The 12,825-nt window shown below is 39.0% G+C and overlaps 1 protein-coding gene across 9 annotated transcripts in view; it reads right to left on the bottom strand.

Annotated features, from left to right (window-relative positions):
* LOC125461299 (extracellular sulfatase Sulf-2-like) overlaps positions 1 to 12,825 on the bottom strand; it is a 299,570-nt gene that overhangs the window by 22,815 nt on the left and 263,930 nt on the right. For all 9 annotated transcript variants that reach the window (XM_048549894.2, XM_048549900.2, XM_048549899.2 and 6 more), the window contains 4 exons: positions 10,093 to 10,300; positions 6,737 to 6,965; positions 5,503 to 5,599; positions 4,375 to 4,469 (listed from right to left, as the gene is read on the bottom strand). In XM_048549894.2, coding sequence (XP_048405851.1) covers positions 4,375 to 4,469; positions 5,503 to 5,599; positions 6,737 to 6,965; positions 10,093 to 10,300 — 629 coding nt within the window. The remainder of the gene's footprint in view (positions 1 to 4,374; positions 4,470 to 5,502; positions 5,600 to 6,736; positions 6,966 to 10,092; positions 10,301 to 12,825) is intronic.

Genomic DNA, 12,825 nt, shown 5'->3' with positions numbered 1-12,825 from the left:
GTCAGGCTGATAGATTCCCAAATATAATCAGTGAAGAAATATCAACAAATCTATGAAGTAGAAAATTTTGATGATTTGAACTTCTCCTCATCTCACTCCAGAAACAACCAACACATTATCCTGTAGCTGAGTCTCCATGGTCTAGATTCTGGAATCATAGGTAATGACCTCAATAACAGTTGTTGTCAAGCTCTTTCAAAATTTTCTATTGTTCACAGAAATTAGCTCTCATTCTTATTGACTCTCAGTTTAACCATTCCAGGAAAATCAATCACCCCAGGAGCCAAAATATTGAACAACGACTATACTGTCCTCAAGTCAAACATATCCTTCCTTAAAACATAGAAACTCAAAAATGCATAGAATATTCTAGGTCTGATCACACCAAAGTCCCATACAATTCCACCAAACTTCTTCATTCTTGTTATCCATTTCACTTGCAATAAAAGGTCAGCATTTAGTTCATTTTAATTGCCTGCTGTACTTATATGCCAATGACTGTGCTACAGGCGTGCAAGATCAGCCTCTCCGAGCATCAGCATCTGAAAATTTCATGATTTTTAAAAAATTGTTCTGTTCATCTACTCATATGACCAAAGTGAGTAATCTCAAATTTCTTCACTTTATTCTTCCATGTATTAATTCGTTGCCCACTTACTCAGACTATCTGGATCTCTTTACAGTATGTTTTCTTTATGATTTAAAATCTACTTGTTTTTGTATAGTCAACAAAGTCAGATACATTATTCATCACTTCATTAGTAAAGATTATAAATAGGACTGATCCTTATGTCACTCCACTAGTTCAAGTTGCCTACTTGCTCCAGTTATCCTTATGCTCTGCTCACCAATCCTCCAACAATATTACTCCTAACACTAAAAGCCCTCATCTTGTGTATTAACCTTTGTTTGTGTGGCATCTTACCAAGTAACCTTTGGAAATCCAAGTATATTGCGACAACCGTGTTCCATTTATCTACACTACTTGTTACATCTGCTAAAAAAAAGCTTGTCAAACAATTTCTTCTTCGTACAAACAGGTTGCCTCTCTCTAATAAATCTGTTTTTTTTTTAAATTGCTTGTGTTCACATTAGCCTGAAGGCAAGTCCACCATTCAATATTTATTGATGTTTAATCTTGAAGTGGTTTCCTTGGCAGTTTAGCATTGGCTGTCACTCTCAGGGACAAGGTACAATGGTAAGTCACCATCTTAGCCAGAATGGGAATCAAACCCAGCTTTTTTCATTGTTCTGAACCACAGTTAGCCATGTCACCAAATGAGCTAATTGGCCTCCACATGTATTAAAGTTTCTTTAATACGACATTGATATAAGGCTAACTGGTCTGTAGTTCCCTTTTTATGCTCTCCCTTCTCTGAGCAGCAGTGTTAAATTTATTAAGCTGCAAACCATTTGGACTATTTTAGAATCAAGTAAATTTTGGAAAATCATAATCAGCGCATTATCTTATTTCAAACCCTAGGATGTAGGCCATCAGATTCTGGGGAATTTAGCTCAGAATTCCTTACATTTCTCCGATATCGTTTTTTCTGCTGATTTTGATTAGTTTGTCTTCTCCACTCTTCTTAGCCCCTTGGCTACTGTCTATTTCTAACATACAATATTTTATAGACAACAGAAATTATCTGCTCAAATTCCCTACCCCTCCTCATTCCCAATTAGTTTCTCCTACCTCTGCCTCTAAAGAACCAACATTTACGTTTGTTCTCACCCTCCTCCTATTCCTGTAAAAGCTCCAACAATCTGTTTTTGTAATGATTATTATTCTCTTAGTTCTATATTCTTCTGTTTTTATTAAATTTTTGGTGGCCCTTTGCTAGTTTCTGAAATATTCCCAGTGCTCAGGTTTACTATGAACATTATTAGCCTCATCATTTAATATTTTATGATCAATAGACATTTGGAGATGTTATTACACACCTCTAGAGCAGGTGCGTCTTGAACATGGGTATCTTAGCTCAGAGGTAGGAATAGTGCCATTGCACCACAAGAGCTTCCAAACATTGTCTTTTAATTTAATACTGATCTTAACTTCCCTAATAAATCAAGGATGTAAAAGACCCATCGAGAATCTTCTTTTTTGGGCAACATATTCATGTTGAACATTGTCAAAGAAATATTTCCTACTTTTATTTATCACTGTACATTTTAGTTTAATTGTGAAACTTAGATAGTTCTTCATTCAGTACCTACAGTATCAGCTTTGTTTAAAATTCTTGTTTGGGGCTTAAGGATGTTGCTTCCAAACCTAAATAATAGCATTTTTCATCCAACTAAGTGGGCTGAGAAATGGCCAGTTCAGAAAAATCACACCATTTTCATCAGCACAATCCCAGCCCTTAGAAATTTCCCTGGATGTGGAAAGACTGGAGTCAGCAAGGCTCATTTCCTAAAAGTAGCAGGTAGCTACTATCGCTAGTTAGTCGCCTACAATGCAATTTGCTAGTTGGTCCCTGGATTTTCAGGTGCACTGGGAACAGTCCAGCAGCATGGAGAACTCCCCACCAGGGTCCTCTGACAGCTCCTTCCAAACCTACAAGCACAGTGGTAGCAGTTGCAGCGAAACACTATTGCCTGCAAGTTCGCCTCCAATCCTCATACCACCCTGATGGAGAACGAGATCTCCTTCCTTACTTGTCACCAGGATGAAATCCTGGAACTCCCTTCCTAACAGCTTTGTGCATGCCTCTACACCCAAACGATTAGAGTGGTATAAGAAAGCACCTCCTTCTCCAGGGCAATTAGGGATGAATAATAAATACTGGTTTAGCCTGTGATACCTACATCCAAGGAATGATTAAAATGGTGGCCTGCCCATTGATACTATTTTTAAATTTGGACAAAGGCTGTTTCTACCTTGAGAAATCCTGTAATCCTGCTAACTGAAAAAGTAATCGTATCATTTCTTCAGCGCCCACCCTCCCTGCTTCATTTGATCGTCCAGCTCTCTGGCCACTAATTAGCCAATTCTGGGGTAAGTCACAGAGAAATGATTGAGTCCCACAGAATGTGGGCTTCGAATCCCTATCTGCCCCCATTGCCAGAGTCCCAAAGCCCATGAAAAAAGTCCAGCCCATTACAAAATTCAATATACTCCTAGTTTCATAGAGCAAATCAGAGCCAAATACTTATGTTTTGACCTCCTTGGTCACATGAGTAAAATATATTTATCAATACCACCTAAGGTTCAAAATGCACAGAACCAATCCAACAGCTGAAATACATTACAGTGACCACTGTTTATCCCTGATCCTGACACTGTCCAAGAATAAGAGGCAGTGGCACATCACCCAATATGTTGATTCCAGCCTTGGGTAGTGTGGACCTTGCAGATTCTCCCTGTGTGTTTCCTCCTACAGTCCGAAGGTGTGCAGGTTAGATGGATTGGCCATGGTAAATTGCTCATTAAGGTCCAGGGATGTTCAGGCTTCCTGGATTATGCATGGTAAATGCAGGGTCACAGGGTCTGGATAGGATGCTCTTTGGAGGGTTTGCTGCAGACTCAATAGGCCAAAGGGTCTCTTTCTGCACTGTAGGGATTCTATGATTCTAAGTATTTCGTGAACCTTCATTAGTTTAAAAGGTGGTTTCCTTAGGGATGGGCTGGTAAATATTTTAGACCTGTTCCACTGTTATTAAGTATGTGATGTACTAAATGTACAGTTAGCTTTGTAAAGAGACCAGATTAATTAAATTCCTACATGTGGGAATTCTCTGTATTGTCAACTTAACTCCCCTAGCATTCTGGCCAAGTTTGGGAATTCTGAGGGTCTGTCTGAAACAAATCCTGGCAAAAACTAATAATAAAAGTTAATATCTGGCACATCCAGGTTCCAGCAATTTTCTACCTCCTTCACTGCACTCCTGGCAGACATGGTGTGTAGGCCCCTGTAGGCAGCAGAAATTGGGCTCTATTTAACAAAATTAGGTCTGAATTGTAATTCTGCTTCATCTGGTGGTCACACACAATTTCATAAGGTGAACTGATCACAGAAGCGCAAGACATAACCCAACACAGTCGACTCTTAGTTTTGTATTTGTTTGTTAGAGTTTTCTCTGTCATTTTAGTTCAACTCACCCCTTCTTTTCCCAGGGTAGAGCATGTTAGGTACAACCAAACAAAAACAAAGAAAATATACCACTACAAAGAAGGGAGGTAGTGGCAGCAGGAAGGGGGTGAGAGAAACTTATTTATTGAAAATCACATGCTATCATTTTTAATGGTAAACAAAATCCATCACTCAAAACGTCTCATGTTGAAGAATATATTTGGGAAATCCATATGGAAGTTAATACATGGAAAGAAGACTATCCTAATGACATGATGAAGGAAGCTGCAATTCCAAAACGAACCTCATCCTTGAACAGTCACATTCTTCAGGTCTTTTTTTCTTCAAGTGACCCCTGACCTCTCGTAAATTCTTTATTTTAGTTTGAAGTGTTTCAATCTAAGGACAGAGGTAAAGGGAGGATTACCTGCTTATAGCATTCAACCACTGAAAATAAGCCTTCATGTGGAGCAGATTTTACAAAACAAGCTTCTATTTATTGCGTTTAAAACAATGTGCCACTCCTCGGATAAAATATAGAAAACTTGAAACAACACATCAGTCATTCAACTTATCAAACCCACAATTTCTGACAGACCATGCAGAGTTTATCTGAATGTGTAACCTATGCATGTTATTTAATTGAGAGCAGGAATAGCGAGAGGTTGCATTAACAAAGAAGTACTCATGAAAATTCTTCCCCTAAGACCAAAGGTAATCGAACAAAAACCCCAAGACATCATTTTACAATTGCAATCTACATCACTCAGCACTCACTGACTGCAATCCAGAAGCACCATTCCCAATGCCCCAGTAAGATTAAGTTAATATGGTACTAGACAGTATTTAATCATTCTTATCATCATTTATGACCTTTGATCCAGCTCTTCAACAAGTATTCATCTAGCTTCTTTTCAAATGTGTAATTGACATAGCATTAACTGTTGGGAGCTTATTCCATGTATCTATTGCTCTGTGCGGAAAAAAAGACACCATATATCTGAAGTCTTGCTTGAGGCTTGCTCTCTTTGTACTTGTTTCCTCTAGCTTTCTGGTAAAACTGTCTGTACCACATATTCTGAAGTGTGGAATTTTTTCTCTGAAATGCTGTGTTAATTTATAAGATTTTTAAACAATTGACATTATTTGATAGTAATGCTAGATAACATAAATCTAATGGCTCAATATAGAAATTATTAACCGCAAATCAAGAATTTATCATAAAAACAGAACTGGCAGTGTCACTATTTTGAAAATTTATTAACAAATTATGAATAGTCCTTTTCACACAAAAACATTCTGAATGAGAATGTAAGGAAAGAATAATTTAACATTAATAATCAGTTAATTTGAACCACTGACATCATTTACATTTTCATTGGTCTGATAAATTTCCATGTGAAGTATACCACTAATGATTTCTCTAACTAACCTCATGATCAATGTGTAACTTATGATCCTTCCACGCTTGAAGTGATTTGTACAAATCTTTGTCACATTGAACAGTCTCATTGGCCAATATGTAGCACCTATGATAAGAACAAAACAATTGTTTGTGCAGTTCCCCGCTATCACCACATATACACACTAATCAGTGTTGCAACATTTAAAAATATCATGACAGTCAATTGAACAGCATCATAACAACTTGTGTGTATAGATGTGTGTGCATATACTTCACAGGAACATTCAAGAAACCATGCCACTTAAGGTGATATAAAAGCAGGCAGCCAAAAACTTGTTTAAAGTAATACGTTTTAAAGAGCATGTTAGAGGATAAAAGGTTGGAGAAGTAGTAGTAGGGCTATTAAAGGAGGGAGTAGTAGATCCTCAGGTCTTGGCACCTAAAGGTATCGGTACCAATGGGGTAGTAATGAAATTGGGGGATGCCCAATAGGCCAGAATTAGAGTACTCTTGGAAGGTTACGCAAATAGAGGAGATTATAGACAAAAGGAAGATAAAAACAATGGAGACAGATGAAATCAAGGATAATAACTTTAAGGTTATGATACCTTGCACCCAGGGGTCAGCATAGGCCAATGAATACAAGGTCAAGTCTGAAGATAACAAGGTCATGGCTGAGAGTTTCAGCAGCAGGTGAGTTGTGACACAGGCAAAAATAGCTAACCATAGTAACAGCATGAATTTGCAGTTAGAATATCACCATGTGACTAATATAGCACCTAGATTACAAACATTCAGGTTCATCCACAGAGAGTTGCCCGGATGAGGAATGGAGCTGGTAGCTAGGAAATGGAGTTTGTAAGCAGGGCTAAAAAACACTGGCTTTGACTTTTCCGATATTCATTGGAGAAACATTGTGTTCACCCAGTACTGGATGTCAAATAATTAACCTGATAAGAGACACCTTCTAAAGGAGAAGTGTTACATCCTCAGAACACCAGAGATAACAGTGCCTACCACCCACTCAGCACCCCCAACCCCACTCTGAATAGGAACAGAAGCTATTGTAAGAGATTCTTTAGTATGATTAGATAGTAAAGAGTGGAACGAGGCCAATGCAGCCAAGTTATATCACTGAGTGTCTGCTCATAATTGGGTACACATCGCTTTTATTGGCTTTCCCTCTGATGAATGATATATAAATACATTTGGGGAATATATCTCAATTAAACAAACAGGCAAAAAAAATGCTGCAACTTACTTGTGTGTGACTTTAATAGAGCTGGGCACAATTAATTCATTGCTGTTGTCAGTGCCACTACTTTCACCCATATTTTCATCTTCCTCATCAACTACACCATGTCGTTCAGTAACATTCTTTTGCACAACTGGATCAAATCCTTCATCCAGATCCAGATCATAGACTTCTCCTTCGAGTTCAATGGACACTGAACGGATTGACCTATTCCGTATGTGGCTTTGCTTAAATTCTGAAAATAAATGTAATAAGACTTAAAATTGAAATACACGTCCTGTTAAGAAGCGCAGTTTGAAATCTGTAATGAGCAGACACCAGATTTTCAAAAACTGAAGTCATAAACCGCAATTCCTGTCAAATGCGATTACAGCATTTGTAATGTAAGAGGACTTGACGTCCGGCTAGATTTCACATGCATCTGCCAGGCGTATTCTCTGAAAGGGAGGTTGGGTGGGGGAATAGTGGGGGACAGAAGATACACGTTAAAATGTCAAGTAGACTAGTTCCTCATCCACTAATCCCCATGATATGCGAGGGATACGGGCTAGGGTAAGGAATTTCAATTGTGGATGTCTGACCCACAACAGGGACACCACACCAAAGTGTGAGCTACCTGCTTTTCAAAACTTGATTCCCCACACTTACTCTTCACATCCTCACTACCTCTGCTTTTCATCCACCTCTCCACAACCCGCAGAATTGTGCAACTCCTCACCACCTGAAACCCCGACGATTAACACTTCTGGAACAGCCAACCATGTTCCCTGTAATTCTCCTTGCAGTCCCAGCAGCACCACAGCAGAGCTTTGGCACCATCAGGACTGTTGGAACTCCTGGTCACTCCAATTAGCCAGGTATTTCTCCGGATGAGATTTCCACCAACTAAGGGACAAAAATCCCATCATTAATCACTTTGCCTGGCCAGGAACAACACCCCTGACCCCAACATTAGGTGCTTTTTTCAGTTTGTGTCAGTTTTCTGCAGATTTTACTTCCCAGGGCTGGGTGAAAAATACACACAGACCCCCACCTTACAAAGAAGTTGACCTGCATTTTGAGAGACCACTAACAGTGGGGCATATATTCATTGCCTACAGCCATTCTCCTAGCATGCACTTCAAAATAACACTTGCCTGGTCATGTGCAGATATGACACCCATTATTATGTTCCCCTTTGAATCATTACTAACAACACCATGAGAAATCAACCAGCAGCACTTTAAAAGACAAGGCAGGGTTTTCTGCTGCCCTTCTGCACAATATTGGGCTAATTTGGAGTTGTCTACAGTGAAAAACCATATCACTGGTCTGCGCCATTTTTGATGCTTTTTGTCATAAATTATGTAGAATTTATGTACTCAAATATGAGTATGTCTATTAAACATGGTGGTAATAGCAGATGACGTTAGCTATTCTATTTCTGGGTTATGCAACCATGATGTTATACCCAGTCTTGCTCTGTCTGGAAAAGGGGATAGAAAACAATAAATTAAGTGGGATATCAAGAATTATGGGGCATCTTATTACATTCCTGTTTTCATGAATTCTAAAATATGAAGAACTTCACCTTCCCCCTTCCAATCTTCTCCCCTACCCGTCTCTGCCCCTGGCAATTTTCCTTAGAGAGTTAAAATTCTGGTTGGTAACCAATTACAGGGATTGAAACAAGGAATCAAATATGGAATGTTCAAATAGACATTGCACCAAATATGCTGCTTTTTACAAATGTTCCAATAGCATCATTCATCAAATAAACTAAACTAATTTTATTTTGGGCTGAAAAAATTCCTACTTGTGCTTTATGCAGATCCATCTTCAAAACACTATGCTTTGCAAAATAGACAACTGACCCATTATAAAAAAGGAAAAAGAAATAAAATGTCATGGTAAAGTTAAAAGGACAAAAGTAGGTTAGATTTTTTTAAATGGAGAAGTGACCAAAGGAGTTTGAGAAAACGTTGATTGCAATGTCTATACATGAGGTTGTGGGGGCACAGCATTTATTGAAAATAGGAAAAACATAAAACAAAATGATTGAATGCAAGAAGCAAATTGAAGAGAGTGGAGACAGATGATTCTGTTTATATTATTTTAAGAGAATACTTCCATTTTGTTGTGTATATAAGGGTTAAATACATTTCTAGGTTCTTTTTCCTGATGAGAAAAATAACTTCAGCTACCATTACTATTGCCAAAGATAACCACTAGACGTCACTAGAAGACAGCAATACAGGGAAGCAATTATATTTACTCTGTTGAACACCTCATGTTTCCAGAACTGCTAATTATGCAGAACAAGAGGTTTACATCCTTCAATATTAAGTAAAATGAACAATGTTCTATTTAAAAAGGATAATTATACATTGGAAGTTGCAAGCTAGTTTCAATGTTTGAGGTGGGAGATAAAAATCAGGGATTCAGAAGCTAACATACACTGTAATCCAAATGCTCCAGTTTCTTCTCCCACCTCCATTCCCAGAGCACTAGTCTTATAGATTTAAACTTGTGGGCCACAGCTAAATGCTCAACCCTGACTCAGGGCAAATACCATCTGGCTGGACTCAAAACTTGTTGGGGTCACAGGGGTGGATGAGCGTGGGAGTGGCTTTAGAAATAAGTCATTTTGTTTATAATACCACTGGAGTCTTTGTGACACACTAAGTCAGAGAATCATATTGCTTAGAAAAGGCCCGTCAGTCCAACTGGTCAATTTACATTGTCTACATTAATCCCACTTTCCAGCATTTGGCCTGTAGACTTGAAAGTTATGACATTTCAAATGCTTATCCAGGTACTTTTCAAAAGGTGAAGATTTTTCCTGACTCCACTGCCCGCCCAGGCTATGCATTTCAAATTTCCATCATCCGCTGGGTGAAATATTGTTTCCTGTAATCTCCTCTAAAATACTTGCTCTTCGCCTTAAAATTAGTGACCCTGCAACATCGGGGAGCAGTTACTTCCTATCCACCCTGTCCTTGGCCCTCATTATTACATATACCTCAGTCAGGCCCTCCTCAGCCTTCTCTGCTCTAAAGAAGGTAACTCATGCCTATCAATCCTTCATTATAAAAATATTCCAATCCAAGGAACATCCTGGTAAATCTCCTCTGCACCCCGTCCAGTGCAATCACTTCCACTCCGAAAAGATTGATCTTGCATGTGATGGCATCCAGGACATATATTTCCACTTTTTAATAAAGGTATGCACTTCAAAGCGAGATGATTTTGCTGTAAGAAAAGTTTTCCTAAGTTCCAAGTGGCTGTAACGTGAAACTTAAAATGGCAAGGCCTAGAAGTGGAAAACGCTGTTATCCTGTCTCGATTTTACGCAATGTAAGCAAGCCAACTACTGCACTTACTTCGCTTGGACAAAAGGGTCTGCTTCTGTCGAGCTGCTGCATTAATTTTGGATCCATTTTCTTCACAATCACAGTCTCCTCCATCAGTGTTGTAGTACTTGGACTGGAAGCGGTTAGACCTCCTTTTCTCAGAGACTGCTGTAATAGCCATTCCTTTGCACTTATGAAGCCGAAGCTTTCCAGTGGAATCTTCTACACATTGCCATTTCTGAAACAACAATTTCCACTTTGTTAGAATGTAGCAAAATTCCAGAAAGGAAAAAAAAAGTTACACTTATGAATGACACACACTGTTCCAACTCTGATACTTCAAAATAGAGATCCGTGCGATTGTTCCCAAGCATTAGTGTTTTTTTTAAATCCTCTGGGATACCTGTGGCAGTAAACTGCCTAGAGTTTTGTTACTTGAGAAAAAAAATTGGGCTGCGTAGATCAGTGGCTTAGTTTTCACAGGAATGAAGAGAAAAATAAAAATAATAAAATCAATGAGGTTTGCTTTCTGCTTTAGATTCTATTGAGCAAACATTCGTGCAAATTAAGTGCTTGTGGTTTGTGGTCTAATAGCTTCTGTAATTAAATTTGTTGATGATATTATCATCTGGGTTTTCGTAGGAAAATTAGTGACTGGGATAAGTACTCTGCTGGGCTGGTGAAGCAGCATTTTTTGCTACGTTGGTGGAAGAACAGATAAATTTGGGAGGCGTGTGTATTAATTTCAGGGAGATGTGGTTACCAAGTGCACTGTTACATTGAAGGACGAAATAGATTTAGGTATGAAGAGTTTACATAAAAATTGATTGAGCGATTTTCCAGTCACCTGTCCAACTGGAAAAAAACATTTTCCAGAAAGATGGGACAAAAGTTTGAAAATAAACTGCTATCACCAAGGAATTTCAAGTTAGCTCGTACCTTTGTTGGAGCAGATACTCAGATTCATGACTTAGTAAGGAGTGGGGGATGGTACAGCAAAGGAGAAGGCAGGCCCTAAGTTGTTTGCGTGTTATACTGGAGGCCTTGTGAAGGAAATGGAGTGGGAAGGAGCATCTTGTACCAGATGAGAAAGGCAGCCCTCTAGTCATAAAAGCCAAATGCAGTGACATCAGATAGTTGCAAAGATCAATGTCAAAAGAATCAAGACATGAGGATCCAGATAAGTGATAGTAGAAGTTCAAAGATTTTGTGAGCGATTAAGGTTAGTGATTGCATTTTCAAATTCCATATCCTATTGCATTGTGTCAGTCATTGCTCCATTTACGACTCTTACCTAACAGTGTGAAATGATTCAATTTGGAAGTCAAATTTGAATGCAGAATACAGGGTTAACGGCAGGATTCTCACAGCCATTGGCTCTTGTGACTATTGTGTGGAGGAACAGATGGATCTTGGGGTCCACATCCACAGATCACTCAAAGTTGCAACCCAAGTTGATAGGGTTGTAAAGGAGGAGTATGGTGTGTTGGCTTTCATTGGCAGAGGAATTGAGTTTAAGAGCCATGAGATTGTGCTGCATCATCTCTGTAAAACTCTGGTTAGACCACACTTGGAATATTGTGTTCAGTTCTGGTCACCTCATTACAGGAAAGATGTGGAAGCTTTAGACAGGGTGCAGAGGAGATTTATCAGGATGCTGCCTGGGCCAGAGAGCAGGTCTTATGAGGAAAGGTTGAGGGACCTCAGGCTTTTTTTCATTGGAGCGACGAAGGATGAGAGGTGACTTGATGGAGGTGTACAAGATGGTGAGAGGCATAGTTAGAGTGGATAGTCAGAGACTTTTCCCCAGGGCATAAGCGACTATTACCAGGTGATGTAATTTTAAGGTGATTGGAGGAAGGTATAGGGGTGATGTCAGAGGTAGGTTCTTCAAACAGAGGGGTGGGTGTGTGGAATGTGCTGTCAGTAGTGGTAGTACAGTCAGATATTTTAGAGACCTTTAAACGACTCTTGGATAGACATATGGATGATAGTAGTATGTAGGGTATGCAGGGTAGGTTGATCTTGGCAGGGTAATAGGTTGGTACAACATTGTGGGCCAAAGGGTCTGTGCTGTACTGTTCTGTTCTAAATATTTACAGGTCTCATCTCTCAGTCAAACACCAAGCATTGAAGTAAGACTTGACCACATTTCTTCATATGATGGCTGCATCTGCTGACAATGTGAAACACAGTAGCACCAAAATCTCAGCATTTATTTTAAATGAAGAGTATTAAAACCCAAAGAAAGTAAAAAATAATTTTAAATGAGAAAGAAAATTACCTGAAGAAAAAATAAACTTTCAAGCAAAGTGAATAATATTTTTTAAACTAGTTTTATGTTGCACTTGTGTACATGTTGTATTATGTGAAAGAAGTCTGTGTTGCCAGATTTTATTATACCATTATTCTACCATGGTATGCGGGCATCACTGGCCAGCATTATTTTCTGGTTTCTAATTGCTCAAGGCTGTGATAGTCAGCCAGCAACACAAGGACTGTAACAGCTCAAAAAGTTAGTAGCTATCAGCTCTTCATGGGTAACTGGGGACAAACGATAATTGCCAACTTTGCTAACAGTGGCCATATTTCATGGCCAAATAAAGACTGTGAATGGGGATTTCAATTTCATTCTCAAGCTCTGACTTATGCTACTGCTCCAAAGTTACTCCCCACATAGCTTGGGGGAAAAGGCTGCTCGTTCATGATCAAAAACGTGTGCTACAGACCACTATGAAATACAGCATGAGTACCACTGGGATT

This window comes from Stegostoma tigrinum, chromosome 19, assembly GCF_030684315.1.
Source record: "Stegostoma tigrinum isolate sSteTig4 chromosome 19, sSteTig4.hap1, whole genome shotgun sequence".
Lineage (NCBI taxonomy): Eukaryota > Metazoa > Chordata > Chondrichthyes > Orectolobiformes > Stegostomatidae > Stegostoma > Stegostoma tigrinum.
The sequence above is the reverse complement of the archived record's forward strand: the minus strand, read 5'-3'. Positions and strand labels throughout refer to the sequence as shown.